This window comes from Rattus norvegicus, chromosome 8 (assembly GCF_036323735.1).
Source record: "Rattus norvegicus strain BN/NHsdMcwi chromosome 8, GRCr8, whole genome shotgun sequence".
NCBI classification, from domain to species: domain Eukaryota; kingdom Metazoa; phylum Chordata; class Mammalia; order Rodentia; family Muridae; genus Rattus; species Rattus norvegicus.
In genome coordinates this window covers 122589661-122610732 of record NC_086026.1, presented here as the reverse complement: position 1 = coordinate 122610732, position 21072 = coordinate 122589661, and the positions used below count along the sequence as shown (strand labels likewise).

Sequence of the window (21072 nt, the reverse complement as noted above, 5' to 3'; positions counted from 1 at the left end):
AATTGAAATTCTGTCAAATACAACAGGAAATATCAAGCTAGATAATCAAACCTCCGTGCCTAAATCTGCCACTGCTCCAAAGGCCATGTCCCCCTCCAGGGCTTCTGGGCACATTTCATGACACTATCCGTCCACTATCCTTCATGACCCAATACCAAAGACTGAGGAAGCCGTGTTTGGGTTGCAAGGCAAATTCCACCTTATATTTGCCAGACCCCACACTGACACATCAAGTGAAAAAGACACCCAAGAAAAGCCCATATACAGCAAAAATACACACAAACACGTACATGTCCTTCATTCTTAGGGGAAAATAGATTTCTTACACAGCAAACGATCATCACCTTAAAGCGAAGTGTATAACACAGCACAGCAAGAAAAATAAATCATACTCACCATCTCCCATAGCCATTCAGATGGTCCAGGGAGCTCTCTCAAACCGAAAGGTCAAATATCACAGCAAAATAAGTGTAGCTTAGTGCCTGCGCCACTGGGCTCGGCCTGCAGCCTACAGGCACCGGGAGCACTGTGTGACCCAGGCCGCGCTGCAGCTCTGCACCGCAATAGCCAACAGCTGCTACTCCACTTCAAAATAAAAGTCTGGGGTCTTGCTGAAAACCCTCGTTTTTTCAGCGGACCTTAGCAGGGCTTGATCAAAATTACTCTTTAGCTGCACATATGCTGTTAGATACACGTTGTGATATTTCTCCTTGTAATGGATGCCTGAAATTTAATCTAAGAAAAGCTCTGAAAGCCAATAAATGTCATCCCACTCGGGGACTTTTAATGCAATCATCAAAACACAAGGCATGTGTTCAGCAATCGTTTTCTGCTTCCCTAAAGATATCCATGAAATCAGTAGCAGTCACATGATCTGATGGCTTAGATGGTTTGCACCTTTTAAAAAAGGTTTTCATCCTTTGGTCATTACCTTTTAATATTTACAACAGAAGCCGCTACAAGTGCACAGACAGGAAGAGCCCAGTTTCCATGATTAACTGTTCTCATTATGCAGGAAGCATTCTGGCTGCTGTAAACAAATCACGTCAAAGACAGCCCATCAAAGGCAGCTCTGTGCACGGACAGTAGGGCCACACGGAACAAAGCTTGCTTCTGGTGAAGACAGAACCAGGCAGTGCGCAGCTGCAGGGGAGCTAAGCACCCACTACCCAGGCTGCAGAGCCATCGCCACATTATGAAGCTCTGAGAAGGCCTTGGGGCTCACGGCCACAGAGACATGTTCTTAAATCAACCTAAGAAAAGAGCTTCTCTGCTCGCTACCAAAGAGCATGCTATGAATATACACAAAACTGGACTGCACGTTACGGTGCAAACTGCCGTAAGCTGACTACCACGGTGATTTTAAAGTCTAAGTCCTAGGCTTTCCTTTACTGTCAGCCTCTGAGGTAAATAATTCTCTTCCTGGCAGTTGTCTCAGAGAACCTGGAAATCACTCTACTGTGATTATAAGTCAAACTGTACTTGATCCTAAGCACTTCAGACAGAACAGTGTTTTCACGATGAAGGAAAAGGAAACAGCTGCAGCCAACAGCAAGCTTAGTGTTCACATCTGTCAGGTACTAGGAGATGGTCTAGAAAGCTCCATGTCGGCACCAGATCCTTCACAATCACAGAGCACCCCAATTTGTCATCTTTTCCTCTTGGGCTGGTGTTGGTGCGCCTTCCAGACACAATACATTTACTTTTCTTTTTTTTTTTTTTTTCTTTTTCTTTTTATTTTTTTCGGAGCTGGGGATCGAACCCAGGGCTTTGTGCTTGCTAGGCAAGGGCTCTACCACTGAGCTAAATCCCCAACCCCTACATTTACTTTTCATTCCACTTTCCTTCTAATCGTAAACTTAATTCCTTTATACTCAGGGACTCTGCCAATTTGTTTTTTGTAACATGAAAATTAAAGTCCAGCTTCTTAAAATCCCCAGAAAAAAACAAATGTGCATTTCTCATTATTTCCTAAACCAAACCATATATGTTCAAGTCTGATGATATTATTTAGTGTTCTTGACTCTGACCGACTAGTTCTTTTAAAACTAAAGTCAAAGAACATAATCAGAGCCTCAGTCAAGAGCACTGCAACGGCAATCATGAAAGAAGCCAAAGGGAAACAAAGAATAATGTGTAGCCATACAGCAGGACATAAGAGCAACAAAAGCAGGCTTCTCTCAACAGGCAAGCCAAGAAGACAGTGTGACGCCATGTCACCCCATGTATATGTCCCTTTCTAGACCAAAATCCTTCATGGCTCCGACCTCTAGGAACCTATCAAAAGTTCTCTTGGCCTATGGGACATTCGACACATGGTTCTGCTCATTGTCTGACACTACAAACACTGTCTCCTCTCCCTGACTGGGCTCCAGGAAGCCAAGGTCTTTCTTTGTTCTTCAAATAATCAAGACCTGCTCACCTCTGAGCTTTCATAGTCATTATTTCTTCTAGCAAAGTGTTTTCCTGACTATTCCTTGACTAGTTATTCAAAGCTATCAAGTTTCAACTGAAATATGACACTTCTTGAGAGAAGCTGACTTAACATCACTGAATTACTTATAATTTCAGTATTCTATTTTCTTCACACAATGACTGCTCAGACGATGACTCTTTACATCAAACCCCCTGGGTTTCTTGCTTATACTTCTCATCACAAACACTCTAAATCATTATACTGCAAGACCTGCTATTCCATTATAGAAGTCACAGACAAAGACACTGCCTGCCATACCAGTTTCTGGTCACACACTACCATGTGGAACAGATTTATAACTCATGTTATCTCTGAAAACCCCAAGATAATACCCCTTGGGTAGGGACACCACGTGAGAAGAAGAGGTGGCATCCTATTGTGCCAAAGACCCACTTCCCCACATCTCACAGTGGGCGTTTATTTTGTCCTAAAGAGTTTCTGATCTCAGTAATTTTACTTTGAATATGTGATTTAGAAAAAAAAAAGCAAAGAGTGGAAAACTTTGTGGGACAAAAAAATGTAGAGAAATAAAAGCTGAATTAACTTTTACTAAATTACTTTTTTCTATAAACTATTGGTCTTCCCAGTATGGCCTATAAAATTATTTTCATTGCTCAATTAACAACTGTTTAGCACTACTGAGGACTGAACTGACAGCTCTGTAGCTCTGTATACAGGGGAATATTCTGAGCTCTAGCCCCAGCCCCCAGCTTGCATTTCCCAGACAAGCCCTTACCTTGAGCCCTGCTCCCTCAGCCCCACAAGGTGCTGAGCTGTCAGCCTGCTCCAGCAGTTGGGGGTATATATAAGATGAAGCAGAGTTGAAATCTTTACACAAGTTTTTTTTTTTTTTTTTTTTTTTTTTTGGTTCTTTTTTTCGGAGCTGGGGACAGAACCCAGGGCCTTGCGCTTCCTAGGCAAGCGCTCTACCACTGAGCTAAATCCCCAGCCCCTAAATATAGATTTTTTAAACAGAAGATACACCTGAAAGCACGGGAGTGGACTTCTCCAAGAGTCACCAAGTCACCAACACACACACACACACACACACACACACACACACACACACACACACACACACACACTATTCAAGTATCCTGAGTTAAAGTAAAATGCATCACAATTTTTCTCACTATAAGTGGAAATATTTTTTTTCATTTAATGATTTCCCAATTAGCAGCAGGGTTATTTAGGAAAAATGTAAATCTCGTGAACAAGGAATACCTGTATCTTCCCCACTGCTAACTGTTACCACACTGTGTATGTTTGACACCAAACATAAGTCTCCTACAGTGGTTCAAGGAAGCACTAAAGGAGACCTAAAGTATTGACAGTAAAGGTGGAAAAACCAAGCAAGCAGGACGTATCAGAGGTAGAAACAATGGATTAGTGAGAAGGGATAATCAAGTCACACTGAATCTTGGAGACAACTGACTGAAAGGACTGGAACTGGGGAGGAGACAGGTTAAGAAGAGAACAGAGTTAGGACTGAGCACATGTCTATAGTTTTAAAACGTGTGAGGTACTAGGCTGGCCAGGGCCACGTGAGATGCAATAAGGGATGGTGGAGGAGTGGGTGGGAGGGGAAGAGGGAGGTACCAGGGGTTGTTTTTGGACATGATAAAGCTAAAATGCAAACAGCAATGTCATGCAGACCACATGCCTCCAAAAGCAAAATATAAAGAAGAATAAACAGTGACAACTACACTCGGGGGTCGTCAGCACAGAACCTGCTAGTCTTTGGCCTGGCCTAGGCTAGGTCAGTGAGGGAGGGGGCAATCAGGAGGGAAAAGGAGAAGGGGAGAGAGACAGACAGACAGACTGAGATTCATTCATTTATTTACTCATTTAAATTTATTTTTTTATACTATGTATATGTGTTCCTCAGTGGGGATTTACAAGTGCAGTGTCCAAGGAGTCCTGAAGAGGGGGTGAGATCCAGTCTAGATTCTAGAGTCTAGAACTTGAGTCACAGGTGGTTAGTAAGACACCTGATAGAGATGATGAGCATCAAGTTCAGGTCCTCTGGAATAGCAGCAAGTAATCCTTAATTACTAAGCCTTCGCTCCAGACTCTAGATCCAGTTAACAAGTTTTCTTAACAAGTGTAAGTCCACCTAGAATTTATCAGTGAATTTAAAAATTCAAATAAGAAAGCTGTCTTTTTGTTTATTTTTGAGATGACGTTTTAGATAGCTCAGGATGATCTCATCATGAACTCCTGATTCTCCTCTCCCTACCTTTTTTAAAATACAAAGTACAGGAGAGATGACACCACAGTATAGAGCACTTGCTGCTCTCCCAGAGGATCCAGTTATTTCCAACACCCACAGGGTAACTCAAGTTTCAGGGACTCTGATGACCTTTTCTGACCTCTGTGGGCCACACACAAACATGGTGCGTACATATATAAGCAGGGAAAACACTTACATACATAAAAATAAACCTTACCAATGAAAACCCCAAAGTACAGGGCTAAAGAAGTAGCTCAGTGGTTGAGTACTCCCTGTTACGCACAAGGCTCTGAGGTGGAACCAGAACGCGAACATCCGTCACGCTTGCTCACAGGCCTACCCTCCCGCCCCACCCCTCTCTCAATAACGTCTGAGAGTCTTAGCCCCCTCTCTGCTGCTCTCAGGCCAACCACTCAAACACTGGGTGCGAAGCTGCACAAAGGCTTCCTTTAAACCCTGCCTCTTTCCCCTGCTCGTCAGAAAATGCTGCTCAGGGAAGAACCTCAACGTCCTACGGAACCGATGGCGGGCAGGGGTGCCAGGAGAGCCTTAGGGAGCCAACGGCTTCACATCCCAAGGGAACGTGGGGAGAGAGGGGAGGGGAACCCACACCCCTGGTGGTTCTTATTTCACCTGCTTCACACTGACCCCGCTCAACCAGAGACTCAGAGGCTGCTACCAACCTAGAGATAACAACTCGGGGCAGTCCATCTTTAGACACTGAGGACCAGTGTGTCAGAGAGGACACGAGACTGTCATGTGAGTCACTGGAGGGAGTGCTCTACTCCTGTCCATTCTCACCTGTCAGAACCAGGTGTTCTCTGACCACCCGGACACAGGCCATCCTCATGCTCTCAGATGGCACAGCCTAAGCCCAGCAGGAGCCACCACTGTTCTGACACAGACGCCTCACTGGCATCAACCCTTTGCCAAGATTTAGAGCTAAGCACATGGCATTTTGTGTTGCAGGATATTTGATCACACTATGATTTTGTTATTTTCTGGAAAAATCTGTTTTTAGCTGTGGTGTGGCTCACCCTTAGCACACATCTTTAATTCATAGCTTTCTGTTTGAATATCATAAACAGGATTACATAAAGTCAACTATAGGTCAAGAGTTGGAGCAAATGACCAGTTCACAGGAAGTGAATACCAGATTATTAAGAAAAGACATAGGGCTGGAGAGATGGCTCAGCGGTTAAGAGCTCTGACTATTCTTCCAGAGGTCCTGAGTTCAATCCTCAGCACCCACATGGTGGCTACAACCATCTGTAATGGGATTTCCCTCTTCTGGTGTGTCTGAAGTCAGCTACAGTGTACTCATACACATAAAATAAATAAATCTTTAAAAAAAGAAAAAGGAACAGGGTTGGGGATTTGGCTCAGTGGTAGAGCGCTTGCCTAGGAAGCGCAAGGCCCTGGGTTCAGTCCCCAACTCTGAAAAAGAAAAAAAAGAAAAAGGTAAAAAAACATAGAGTAAGAGGGAGTCAAGAGGGGAAGAGAGACACACAGGAAGTAGAAGGGAGGGAAATTCAATTTGAAGAAGGTTTTGTAAGATGGTGTGAGTGAGAGAAGGGCATTCCTGGTAGGGCCTCAGCTGAAGAGGAAGGTCAGCTGGGTGCTTTCTCTGCCTCTCTGAGATAGCAGGCTTTCATCCCGTCAGCTGGCTCCTGGGTCTTCATTAGTAAAATTAAACAATTTGATATTTTGTTTAAAAAAACAGCACAACATAGTACCTCCATAATAATGAGATTGGTCCCGGGAATCTAAGGAAGCTCAAGTCCTTCTCATATAAAATCATGTATATTTGAGATAACCTAAACATGTCCTTAGTTATAACCAAATACTGTGGAGCACACGAGGACGCTATGAAAACCAAGTTACAAAATGTAACAGCTCTTCCTTCTCCTGCTGTTCTGGTTTTCACAGGCACCAGTAAAGACAACAACTAAACCAGTTAGGATGCTGTTCTTAGACACCTTCTATTCAAAGAAGAGATGTGAGAAACAGCTGTGTGAGTGAGAACAATGTCAATGTGTGCTTAGGATCTAAGTATAAACTGAGGTACACACAACCTGCAGAACACCAAATTGTCACCCCACCAAACAGTACAACCAAGCCTGACCTCAAGTGAGCACAGAGAGGAAAAACCTAAATGATATGTTAGCTAGTTTTCCTACTGTATGGCTTTAACGGCATACAAAACTTTCCTCCAATACCATTTACTCTGTCAGGCTAACCCGCTGTCTAACGTGAAGCTGCTTTCCCACTTGGGGAAAAACAACTGCATCATCTTTAGGAAGACAATCTATTCTTCACAAATGTGGCTGATAAGTACAGTCTAGGGAGATGCTATTTGATAAGACTATAAACACAACTTATCAACATTATAAAAAAGAAAGGAACCACAAATCAAATGCCAACTTATCAGTGGACACAGACACTAATCCCAAAGCTCCCTAAACCCATCTACTTCAGCAGACAAGATGACCACTGCACACACGTCCTGCCGCTTCTTCACAGACTGTCACTCAGGCTCGGCTCGGCACGCTGCAGTTTCCCGCCAACTGCCCCCAGCAAGATGAAATAATTACTCTGACTCTAAGAACATGATGTACACATGGGACATGCACGAAGACAAAAAGTTATCCCTTTAGAGTACAATTGCATTACAAAATCTTCACGACTCCAACGATTCAAAGAAGGTGCAGATCCAGGATAGAAGAGTCCGCTGCTACACCTTAGCTAAGTTTACAAGCTACAAAAACAATGCTTTTGAAATTAAAGGTGCAAACTTGGCTTGAAAACAAACTTTGTATCTAACATTTTACTAAGTCATCTCAGAAATGTTTAAGACCTGGAAAACTTAATTACGCTTACCTTTGCAGACGCTCAAAATCATACCACCGGAATTCTGGACTTCATCAAATTTGGCAAGTATCATTTCTAATCTGGGGATAAAGAATACATTGTTTTTACATAGAGATGAACAGAAACAACTTCCTTTACCACATCTCTTGGAAAAGATTCTTGGGCTTTGTCTTATTATTTATAGAAGTGACTCAAAAAGAAGACACAAAGCCTACGCGCCTCACTCATGAGAAGTCAAATACAGACCTTTCTATGTATGGATACCTTGACAAAACAGACACCTTTCATACAAAACAATTTCATCAAAATTATTTCTCCAAGCCCAGCAAAAAACTTTCTAGTTCCATCCTTGTAACAAATCCACTCAGACACAGTTCAAAAGCTTGCGCGACTGCTGCTCCAGAGATGAAAGGCCGGCCTGAGGGAAAGAAGGGACGAAGCACAGTGGTGCTGCTGGGGCAGGCGCTGGGGCTCTCCTGTACACCCGCCTCCCACAGCACCAAGTCCACTAACTTTCTCCATGCTTTCCGCACTTCAACTAATACTTAAAACAATAAAAATAAAAAACCCCACAAAACATACATTCTTTTTCTGTTTGTGCTGTTTTTTCGAGACACGGTTTCTCTGTGTAGTCCTGACTGTCCTGGACCTAACTCACTCTGTAGATCAGACTGGCCAAGACATCCCTCTGCCTCTGCCTCCTGAGTTCTGGGATAAAAGGTATGATCCACCACTGCCCAGAAAAACACATTTACTAGAAATAAAATGCATACTCATTACAGAATAAAATCGGGAACACAAACAGGGAGGGGAAAAAAACCAACACATAGATGTGTCCTTACATAGACTTTAAATCATCTCTAGAGTAGTACGAAAACATGCAGTATAAGCCTACACGTGACCACATGGTTGAGGTGACAATAACATACTCCACAATCTGCCCATGTTCAGAACAGAGGTGCTCATCGTAAGCACGATGGTACTTGATGTATGGTTGGCACAATCTGTGGCTATCGTGTCCACAAATGTGGAGCTACAGACATGGAGTCAAATATGCTGTCATCAAAAACATCTTAACTGAAAACAGAAAAAAATGTAACTAACTTCTTTATTCGGCATGTCTATTACAGACAATTTTAACTTTCATATTCAACTAGGCTTGCAATATTTACATCACAATCTCCAAGACAATCTTTGGGACTCTCACCAAGAAAAATAAATGCCAGATTCTAACCTCAAACTGCTGTTATTTACAGAGAGAAACAGAAGAGAGAGAAGTGGAACGGGGAACAACAACGCTCCTTTTCTGGAGGTAGCGAGAGCAATCTCGTCAAGCACAGCAGCAACCATACTTCCAAATGACCCACATGCAAACGTTGACTCCCTTCATTTATAAAAGGAACCGTGCCGAGAATTCAGTCTCCTGGAGCATTCACGCTCACACAGGTCTCCATGGGATAGCATGAAACCTTGCCATCACTGCTTTACTTTATCTAGTCTGCTTTTTCTTTAACTTTCTAACCTGCCATTCTATGGCTTATTCTCAAATTCATGATATATATTTGGGAGACGAAAGAGAACCATAGTTCCATGGGTTTTAACTGCCAAATGTTTACCTTTGGCTTACTTTTACATTTCTTTCATAATTTTATTTTCTAAAGCACTGGTGAAGTCTTCAGACATATTGTGCCATTTCTTACTTATAAAGTGAGCCTATAAAAATGGTGAGAATGCCAATACCAAAGAAATAACTAAATCTCTTTCATGGACAGCACTAACTGGACTTGCGGCTGTGGTTTTGGGAGGGAACGAGAGTGGGAGGGTGGAACTGGGAGGAATGGGAAGCAAGTGTGACTGGGGTGCTCTGTGTGAAGTTCCCAAATAACCAACAGAAATATTATGTAGGGGAAAATCGAAAAAAGAATGGAAGGAAAGGGAAGAGGAGAGGACAGGAGGGGAGGGATGGAAGGGTTTAGAGAGATGGTTCAGCAGTTAAGAACACTGGACATTCTTCCCCAGGGCCCTTGATTGATTCCTAGCACCAATATGGCACTCAGTCAGCTGTAACTTAGTCCCAGGGTATCTGATGTTGTTCTAGCCTTCACCAAGACTGCATGCACATGGTACAAAGACATACATGCAGACAAAACACTCACACATAAAAGAAAAAGAAAAATATATATTTTAGCTAAAAACCCCTTAGGAACTCCTTATAAACAATTTCTAAACCTTAACCTACTTCCAACCCCAACAGATCCAACAAGAACAGTTTTAATGTATCTGCAGAGGAAAGACACAGGTCACCTCATACACAACACAGTGCCTACCGTCCACGGGGTTGAACAGCCTTTAAAGTAGGTATGATGTGGGCATGAGATGCAAGGGAACACTACAAGCTGACTCCTTAGAACCAGTCCAGATGGGCCAAAGACAGAAAGGAAAGGATTTGGAAAAGCTTTCTGAAGACAAAGCAGAATAAGGCTGTGAGAAACGTGAGACTGCGTGAAGAGCTGGGCTCCCTCCGAAACACTAAAAGAAAAAAGACAAAAAGCCCGAGAGCAACTTTTCTAAATATTAGGAAAATGGGAACAAGAAATTTAAGACAAAAGCTCAGAATAAGCCTGGTGGGTGGGTGTAATCCTGCTTGAGAGGCAGAAAGCAGGAATAGGTGCTGTAGAAGGCAAGCTTAAGCCATCAGTGAGTTCAAAACCAATGTACGCAGAAGAACCTGTCTTCAATAACAACGAAGTTCAGAAGGGAAACAGGACTGGCATGGAATTAAAGCGAGGCAGTAAAGCACAGAGCAAGGGAGGGAAACAGAAGCAGCATCACTGAAGCAGCAGCGACTGAGACAGCTGGAGAGTAACAGCACCTCGAGAAGCCATGAGAGGGGAGGAGAAGCGGAAACCTCCAAAGCTGCACCCAGGCGAGGCTGGGAGAAGAGCAGAGCTTACTTTACACCTGCACCTTGCTGCAAGCCGCACTCTCCTCCTATGCTCTCCTAGTCTGTCCTTCATCTCCCTTCTTCCCAAGCACTCTTCTTCAGCAACCTTCACAGGAAACCTTGGTATTTATTTAAAAATACTTAATCTCCTATTCAAAACATTACTTTATAGCAAATACAAGCATGACATAAGCACAACATAGACTTCATTCAAGACTCCAATCCCCGTCTTAAGCTTCAAACACATATTTTAGAAAAATTTTTGAGACAGGGTTTCAGTGCGCAGCCATAGCTGGCCTGTCACTCCCTATATAGACCAGGTTGGCCTGAAACTAAAACTCCACTTGCCTCTGCCTTCTGCATGCTGAAATGAAAGTCAGAGTTATTCTTAACAGAGCATCTTTACATATATAATCTAAAGACAAGGGAATTTAAATAATTCTGTGTGAGGTGAGATTAGCAAATTAAATGGAAGAAAAACACAACAAAGACAGGGGTGTCCAAAAGAACACAGCACAATAGGAGCCCAGAGAAACTCGAGGGAGGTTCAAATTTACAGGCTAAGAAAGACAGACAGGGAAATGCAACTCTAACGTAAGTGTAGCCTAGGTTCCCAGGTAAGAAGGGTACATTAAAGTGAGGTGTTCAGAGCACATCTTCTTTAGGCGTTACTGAGACAGACTTCAAGTATCAGATACTTCATTGCTTTGAAGAGTGCCTTTCAAAGTTAGGGTGTGGCCGAGTAGTAGAATATGTGTGTTACAAGTGTGAGGCCTTGGGATTTATCACCAGTATCACAATAAAAGAAAATGAAATGTACAACTCAGTAGTTTACAAATAGTCCCTGAGTAGTACAACTATTATTACAACTTTTACATTTTTATCATCTCAGTGAACACCCACACACCATTAGCAGTAGCTGTTCCCCATTTTCTTACTTCTCCCCAATCTTGGCAATATTTAATCCACTTCCTATTGCTGTAGGTCATACATGATCTATGAGGTACATGTCACATTATTCAAATGGAATCACAGGATGTGGAGCTTTTATGACCGGGTTCCGAATATTCCGGTGCGGTGCATGGATATACTCCATTTGAATAACCACTCATTAGCTGAGAGATGTGTGGGCGACAGGTATTTCCATGGTTTGCTAACTATGATGAATGCAGTCAGAAACACTTACATAAGAGGTCTTTGTAGAGACGTGTTACCTATTCCTTGCTCATATAGCTATGAATACAACTGTTGGGTCATGTGATCGCTCTATGATTGACATTCTGAAAGTTATAAACTCCTTTCCCACGCACAGTAAACTTCCTGCTCCTCTGGCTGCTACTATATTCTTTCTGCCCCTCTTCAGCAGTGTTGCCTGAGCCTTAGGTTTAAGAGTCGCTTGGTAGATGTTTACCCACCGGGACTGGCTCCATAACTCTACATTGTGATTAGTTACAGTTTTCTGCAATGGACTCTCACTGTTACAAAAAGAAGTTGCTTTTTGAGGCCCCGGTGAGGACTGCATTCGTCTGTGAGTATAAGGACAGTTATTTGGAGTGTAGCTGGATTATGCTGGTTTAGTAAAGTGGAGGCTATAGGTTCTTTCTCCAAGACCCATGACTTCACTAGCTGTGAGAATTTAGCTAGGTTTCCAATACCAGGCACAATTTCCTCTTGTTGAGTGGGTCTTCAGTCCAATTAGAGAGCTGCTGGCTACTGCCAAGGTTTGCATGGCACTACTGAACCCTTAGGAATACTGTGTCCTTCTGCTCACTGTTGTGGTTCACAGACTTCAGAGCTGGGTAGGACTGTTGGTCAGTCTCTCAGGGAGGGAGCTTTCAGATGATCCCAGTGAAGGGTCCTTCTGGGCCTAGTGTCTCACTATGTGCTGTGTATTCAACAATAAGGACTTACTTTCCATCTCTAGGGGATAAAATAAGGGCAACAGCAATAACCTGGAATGTTTCGGAAGTCTCTTGGACAACCCTGGCCGATAATTCAAAGGAAGGTTTCCATGCCTGGTGTTGGGAGTTTTCATCATCTCTGAGACTTAAACTACACATGCATATTTATACAGATGGCACACAATACAGGCTTGTTTACGTAGGCTGTTAATACCCCACGCACATTTCTCCCGTTCAGAGCACTTGTAGCCTGCTGCTCCCTTCACTATTGCTCCACTCCTAGCCAAGCTCTCCTCTAACAATGGTACTCCAGGATATGTGTGCACACTTGAAAATTTGTAGTTAGGAACATATAATAAGAGAGAACATGTGATATTTGCCCTTCTGTGTCTGGGTTATCTCACTCAATATGATCTTTTAAAGTTCCATCTGTTTACCAGCAAAACTCCTAATTTTATATTTCCTTACAGCGAGTAGTATTCCATGGGGATATGAACCCTATTTAAAATCATCACCCATTTGTCAACTGAAAGACATTTCGGTTGTTCCGGTCTCTAACCACTGTGCACACAGCAGCAATGCACCTGGCTGAGCAGCTATGGGTGGAGTATGATGTCCAGTCCTGTGGGGCAAATGTTCAGGAGGGCTATAGCTGGGCAATACAAGATTTACTTTTAACTTTCTGAGAAGTCTCTTCACTGATTTCACACTGGCTGCCCCAATTTGCAATCCCACCACCAACGAATAAGATTTCCCTTTACCGCCACCTCCTTCCTCAGCCCTGCCAGCCTCTGTGGGAGGACGGTCCATCAATCTGACTGGAGTAAGATAAAAGCTCACTGGTTCTGATTTGCACTGACCTAGTAACTAAGGCCAATAAACACTGAGATCCCTTAGGCTTTGTTTTCTTCTGTTCAGGTAGAAGGCGCCATCCTTCAATGGGTCATTGTTTGCTTGCTTTCAGTCACTGCTTTTCAGTTCTTTATATACTCTGGATACTAATATACTGTCAGATTTATAATTGGCAATGCTTCTCTATCATTCTGTGAGCTCCTTCTTCACCCAATTAATCGTTTTGGTTTTTTGATTTTTGTTTTATTATTTATGTTATGTATATGAGTACACTGTCACTGTCTCAGACACAGCAGAAGAGGGCATCAGATCTCATTACAGATGGTTGTGAGCCACCATGTGGTTGCTGGGAATTGAACTCAGGACCTCTGGAAGAGCACTCAGTGCTCTCAACCACTGAGCCATCTCTTCAGGCCCAATTAATTGGGTGTTTGTTTGTTTGTTTGTTTGTTTGTTTTTTAAGCTGCACAGAAGTGTTTTATTTTTGTGAAGTCCCACTTGTCAACTGTTGGTCTTAATTTGGGGCAAATGGGATCCAGTCCAGAAGACCTGTCCTGCACCTATATCTTATTGGTACTGCCTGTGTTTTCTTCTAGCAGGTTTAGAGTTTCAGATTTCACATTTCGGTCTTTGATCCATTTGGAGCTAGTCTTTTTACAAGGGGGTGGATATAGGTCGAACTCCATTGTCCTGCAGGTCTCCAAGCATCAGCTATTGAAGATGCTTTCCTTTTCAGTTTCTGGTTTTGGGATCCTTATCGAGTATTAAATGCCTGAAGCTGCAGGCACTCCTGTGTGGCTCTCTGATTCTGCGGCACTGTTAAGCTGCCTGGTTTTGTACCAGCACCAGGTTATTTGTGTTAGTTTGGCTCTCGTGCATGTTTAGATCTGGAGTGGTAAGCCCTCCAGCAGTAGTTATTTTTTGTTTGTTTGTTTCCTCAGGATTATTTTGGCAATCCAGGGTATTTTGTGGTTCCATATGAATTTTAGAATATCTTTTTCTATTTTTGTAAAAATTGAGATGGGTATTTTACTGGAGTTGCACTGATTCTATAAATAGCTTTTGGTAAATAGCTCTTTTCACAGTATTAATTCTACCAATTCATGAACATGGGATGCCTTTCCATCTTCTACTGTCTCTCTCTATGTCTTTCTTCAGAGGTCTAAAGTTTTCACCTTGGAGGTCTTCACTCCCTTGGTTACTGTGACTAGGACTATGTCCAAAATCTTTTTCTCTGTGATTGCTGTTGGTATAAAAGATCATTAAAGTATACAAAAAGCTACTGATTTGTGTAAGCGCTTCTGTATGCTGCAACATTGAGAAATTTGTTTATCACTGATAGATCAAATTATTAACATTTCTCTTTTGGAGCATATGATTTGGTTTCAAGTGTTTAAAAACTATCTAGCAATTTCTAAGTGTTTTATCACTTTAGCTCCTCTGATTTTACTTTTTTTTTAAATTACTCTTGAGTATGCTATGAGGGGATGAAATGCTGCATGTGGACATTTGAAATGCACCGAAAGCACCTCTTGTTGTTCTGCGTGGTCTTGCACAGAGGATATGCATCAATGACCAATAAAGTAAGAGGTTATTTCTTGACTCTCAGCTATGTTTTAGTGAGCCGTGAGTAGCACTGTATACTGCTGAACTAGTACACTGCTATCAGCACACATCTCCTGAGAACATCTCAAGGAAAACATCTCTAAATTATTTTAAAGCTATGATTTAATTATTCTTCAGTTGCTTGAAATAAAGAATGGCTTTACTACAAATTTGAATATAAACAAAATGTAACTTTAGACTTAGAGAGTTCTATCCAGAGAGCAGCAAAATTAAAGTTAGAATGGAGCCATCACAACAATGAGTCGTTAGCATAAAGCTAGTTCTTAACATTAAATATTAAAATAGAAAAAGAAAAACTGGCATAGTGAAAGAGGAAAAGGAGGGTAAATAAAAATAAGTTAGATTTTAGCCTGTTGAAGGTTATAACCTTTTTATGTTTCCAGTAGCTTAAAGATTAAAAACACTATTAATAAAACAAGTTCGGGGCTGGAGAGATAGCTCAGTGGTTAAGAGCACTGGCCGCTCTTCCAGAGGATTCTACACCCACATAGCAGCTCAGAACTATCTGTAACTGTCCAGTTCTAGGGTATCTGACACCCTCCCACCATGCACATAAAATTATTAACCTTTCCTGCATCTATACCCTGTTGGTACTGCCTGTGTTTTCTTCTAGCAGGTTTAGTGTTTCAGATTTCACATTTAAAAGTTTAAAATGCCAAAAAAAAAAAAAAGAAAGAAAGAAAGGAAGGAAGGAAGGAAGGAAAGGAAAGATTCTGCACACAGAAGAAGCATAGCACCAGCAGCCACTGTGTACTTGTGTGTGGCACACGAAGCTCACACCAAGGTCATTTGACTGTGACTACATGCAATCATGCAAGTAAAGCTTCATCAGGAGGAATCACAGCACAGTCCGTCATGCTGGGCACGGTGGCACATGACTGGAATCCCAGCACCCAGCAGGCTGAAGCAGAAGGATTACATGAGCTCCAGCTGCATGAGGAATGGTTTCAAACAAGAGCCCAGAATTTTCCCTCCATTCATTTAGCAAATGAGTAAGAACGACACTGAGATAAAAAATGCCATGCAAACAGAACTACCCCGTGAATTGCTTGTACAATTACTGAGTAGACTAAGTCACTCCACCCCTGGAAATACGTATTTATTGATGAATTACTTAGAATAAGTAAGAAATGTCATCTCTTAGATGCCTATCTAAGGTGAATGAACAGTACTTTGGTGTATATATACACAACAGGAGTTTACACAGGTATAAAGAAAAAATTGTGACAGTTACATGAACATGGATGGAACTGAAAGCCAAGTACCGTATGTTCTCTCATATGCAGATCCTAGATTTAAAATTTTACAAATATGCCTCTGTGTGTGTATGTGTGTGTGTGTGTGTGTGTGTGTGTGTGTGTATTTAAAATGTATGTAGAAGTCAGGAAACTAGTAAGATGACCATGAGGCAGGATCTTAAGGCCATGGAAGTGGGCAACAGATTATAAACAAGAAAGCAAAGGGGGAGGGGACCACCTAGGGAGAGAATGGAACCACTAGACATGAGCAGGAGCATGCTGAGGGGCTGTGAGGAATAGAAATGATTATAAGTGAAGAATAATGACACAGATATGAAAAACCATAATAAAATTTCTTACTTTGTATGCTATCCTAAAAATTTAACAAACAACAGAAAAGACCCAGTGAGATGGTTCACTGGGTAAAAGGCTACCCAGCCTGGTCACTTCAGCTCCATCCCTAGAAATCATATGTGATGGCAAGAAGACAGTCCTACACACTCTCCATACAAATAATGCTTGGCCCACACTCACACATGAATCATTTTTTAAATTAACAAAAAAGCCATGCACATAAAAAACAAACAAAAAGCCCCCACTGTCAGGAAAAGTTCCAGTCACAGAGCATAAGATAAATGGGGCCTTACGTGGTTAAGGACGCTTTTATCTACAACACAGACAGACTGTCCCAAGCCCTATTTCTGAGGACACATTAGGGATTGGCCAGACAACCTATTAGCACTTAAGAGTGCTTACTCTCTTCCAGACTACTACCTGGCTTCGGCTGTTAGCACTACTTGATTAGGATAACTTACGACTGTCTGTAACTCCGGTTCCATGGTATAGGCACAGCACATGGATATATTCACATATATAAAAATAAAAATAATCTAAGAAAACGGATAATCAAGACTAACAAACAGGGGTTGGGGATTTAGCTCAGTGGTAGAGCACTTGCCTAGCAAGTGCAAGGCCCTGGGTTCAGTCCCCAGCTCCGAAAAAAAGAAAAGAAAAAAAAATAATAAAAAAGACTAACAAACAGACAGGAGACTTGAAAAGAATATTTCTTTAGAAAATAAATTTTACTCTCATGGGAGTACACACCTGTCAGCCTAGCACTCAGGAGACTGGGAGCATTTGGGTATATATGTTTATATTTGTTTATATATTATGTCTATATATTATGTCTGATATATTATATAGAAACACTCCAAAGGCAACCTGATCCATATATAAGAAACCCTTGTGTCAAAAAACTAGCCCCTGCCACACTCCAAAATAAACATTTTAAAAAGAGCCAAATGGCAAAAAAATATGAATACTTCTCTTTACTAGAAACCAGAAAAATGTATATTACGTCCAAAACGAAGCCACCATATATTACCAGCAGAAACTGAGCGTTAGTAATAAGACTCACAATAGCAACTACTGGTGAAAGCGCAGATAACTGACAGCCACAAACGATGTAAGTAGAAAATAAATGGCTTCAATCAGCTCTAGGGAAAATATGTCAGTAGCCATTAAGACGATTTGCAACAACCACAAGTCACTTTGCCCAGCCCATCTCTGCACTTAAAATGCCCAACTGACCTTAGTTTTAACTCCACATACTTGAAACCTCATCAGAGTGCATGTTTAGAGGTAGAAAGATAGCTTAGTGGCCTGCCCTTAGATTGTAGGTGTGGCCGCTGTGTCACATGTACATCAGGAGGTGGCAGAGGAGAGAGGCTATGTCTACACTCAGTGTTCAGACCTATGACCATTCCAATAATTAGATTAATTTTAAAAAGGAGCCTGAGACAACGACAATCAGTCCTGTGCCATGGGGCTGGGCAGGGAGCTAGCCTGAGACGACTATCAGTCAGGAAGGCCCACACTGCCTCCCAATACGAGGAACAAGCTGGAAAGTAGAAGAATCCACCTAGGACCAACGGATCAGGTCACAAATGACCCTCACAAGGGACAACTAGGGCCAGCTGGGCCAAGATAACCAATGGCCTGGAGTGGGGGAGGGAGGAATCATGCCCAAGATGACCCCTGCCTGGTACCATAATGCACAAACAAGGCATAGCACTCCTGAGACCATTCCTGAGATGAGCCCAGACACTTAGAGACCCTGGGTGCCACTAAAAGGAGCAAGTAAGTGGTAGAGAAAGAGAAACAGAGGCTCTGGGTACAATGAAGAGAGCCAAAACTAAGAGACTTGAGGGTAGTAAGGAACAGCCTGATGTAAGTAGCCATTGATACCAACTGGGACCATAGTGGGGTCTTGGCCTGTGCTGCCACTGGGGGCCACTTCTGGATACATGGCCCTGCAATTGTAGGGGTCTGTTACCATCAAAGGCCAGATAGCAGTTCCTGTTCTGGGCTGCCACTTGGGGGCAAGTTAATGACTGAGAGCTGTGTAGAACTGAACCTACCCCTTACTTGGGCATCATGGGAGAGGTAGCCCCTCGGGCATGGGAACAGAATGCTGATCCTACCCCTTGCCAGCTACAGTACTGAGAGTGGGACCTGCACACTGCGGGAATGGTAAGGGGGCTGGCCCCAAAAATATGAACACTAGAGTGGGCACTGTGTGCCAACCCCTACAAACCCTTGCCACCTGCGGCAGGAAGGAGAGCTGGCTCTAAGGTCATCAGAGAGGAAGAGTTGGCCCTGCCCCTCACCCAGGCAGCACAATAGAGCTGACCTTGGATTGAGGGGGTTGCGAGTGAGCCAGCCCCAGGGTGTGAGTATTGAAGAGCTGACCCCTGCCTCTTGTCTGCCGAGTGGTGGTGTGGATTAAAGAGTGATGGCCTCCCCACCTCCCTCAACCCTCACCATCTATGGTAGGAAGGAGAGCTGGCCACAGGGTCAGGAGAGTGGGAGAATTGGCCCTGGTTGTGGGGCTGGTGATAAGCCCACCCTTGAGGGTGTGAGCTGACTCGCTAAGATACCTCTCAGGCCCAGACCCAGGACTTTGAATTGGCCTACCCAACATCTACCCTATCAGTGCACTGTTGAAGAGCATGAAGGGGACGTCCTACAGACCCAAAGCTCTAGGATGCCCATGACACAGGGCGGCAACAACAGAATTCACAGGAGTCCCAGTGAGGGTCCAGGATTGAGAGTAGAAGTCAGAGAGAGGCCTGTGCCAGAACAAGCCAGTGCAATGAACACTTGCAAGCAAAGTGTGGACAAAAGGGTGAACTGTGGGACACCCTGTGACACACTACAGCTGCCACACTGAGATTTTTTTTTTCCTTTGTTGTAGGGAGGTTGAAGAGTAGAGGTTGGATATGAGGGAAAGGGGGAGATCAGTGGGATCAGAGAGCATTGTGTAAAATTCACAAAGAACCAATAAAAAGTTAAAAAAACAAACAAACAAACGCCTAGTGGAGAAAAAGGTGACTGTAAGATGGCCTGAAGCCTCTCCCAACATGAGTGTCACTCAAAACCAAATAAAATGGAAATAAAAAGTATAAACTCTTAAAGAAAAAAAAGAACACCTACCAAAAGTCTACAACTAACACCATTCTTTTTTATTCTTTTCTTTTGAGCCAGGGTCTCACCTGCCTTAAACTGACAGAGATCTGCCTACCTCAGCCTTCCACGTGCTGGGTTAAAGACATGCAGTATCACCTGCAAGTAACCTCAATCTTAATGTTAAGAAACTAGAATGTTCTAAGATCAGAACAAGGCAAGAATGTACCCCATTCTACTCTTTCTCAACAGCATGCAGGAAAGCCTAGAAAATGAAGACAAGGAAGGGAATTGAAAATGGACAGGCTGGGAAAAATACAGCTGTCTCTGCAGGTGGTGAGACTGCCTACGGAGAAGCCCTAGTTCACACACACCCTACCCTGAGAATATTAAGCACTTACACGGCAGAGCTGAAGGAGGCCTGAAGCTCCATGAGCACCAAGTGCCTGGTACTGGTGTAGTTCTGTGTCTACAGATCAGTTCCAGGAAGCTTGGGATTCTAACTGAACAGGCTGTGGATCCCTACCTCACCAGGAACTCTCTATGCAGGCCTCACTGGCCTCGGAGTCACAGACATCTGCCCGCCTCTGCCTCTGCCTCTGCCTCTGTGTCCCACATGCTGGGATACACCACCACACCTAGTTATAATATTTACCTTAATAAAGTAAAAAAATACACAACTTTAAAAGTCTGTAGCAAAAAATAAATTTAGGAAGACTTACCTAGCAGGGGGAATGTCTCTTTTACACAAATCAATCCTCAGCTTCTCTCCTACGTGTCTATAAATCTCCACTACAGCAGATACTGCAGCATTTCTCACCTGTCAAAGAATCCAAGACATTTTAAAGAAATCCAGATGTGACATATACTTCATTTTAAGGTAACAATAAACTAGAAGGCCCAACCTGACACTCTAAGCTGGGTTTAATGTCTTTTCAGTCCCTGAGTAAATTATAATATCACACCTTATTAATGGAAAACCAAAGCCAAGGCCTGTCAGGAAAGCCCTAAAAAACCCATTGAAAAGGGTTAAGACCTCAGTGGCAGAGCACTTACCCCACAAGCATGATACCTTGGGGTCAATCCCTACTATCATCAGGAAAAAAGAAAGAAAAGTCAGGATGTGGTTAATAGAAATCTGTGAATAAAAGCTACCAATTGGGATTTTAAAAAGTAATTGTATTAACCTAAAGTACAGTTAATTAATTTTCTTGAAACAAAACTATCTTCCAAGGATATGAATTGAACTTTAAAAAAAACCAAAAACTTTTACATCACTATTTCTAAAATAGTCAAAAGATAGGGAAAAAAAACAAAAAAATTTTTTAAAAAATCCTATTCTTAAATGACTATATACACAAAATGTGATGCCTGTGTGTTAATGAAAACTATTCAACCTTAGAAAAAGAGGGGAACTCTGACACATTTTGCAGCATGGATACCTTGTGGTGGTCATCATACTAAAT

General features: G+C 42.6%; 1 protein-coding gene and 1 pseudogene across 39 annotated transcripts in view; one reads left to right on the top strand and one right to left on the bottom strand.

Moving 5' to 3' along the window:
• The window catches only part of Clasp2 (cytoplasmic linker associated protein 2), a 181403-nt gene that overhangs the window by 126202 nt on the left and 34129 nt on the right, over positions 1-21072 (bottom strand). For 33 of the 39 annotated variants that reach the window (XM_063264756.1, XM_063264733.1, XM_039080674.2 and 30 more), the window contains exons 6-7: positions 20329-20426; positions 7590-7660 (exon numbers count right to left, since the gene is read on the bottom strand). In XM_063264756.1, coding sequence (XP_063120826.1) covers positions 7590-7660; positions 20329-20426 — 169 coding nt within the window. Of the gene's footprint in view, positions 1-396; positions 3271-7589; positions 7661-20328; positions 20427-21072 lie in introns of those variants that run through there. The other 6 variants (XM_063264758.1, XM_063264761.1, XM_063264764.1 and 3 more) reach the window with 1 other exon arrangement.
• On the top strand, positions 17803-17925 carry LOC120094511 (small nucleolar RNA SNORA17; annotated as a pseudogene).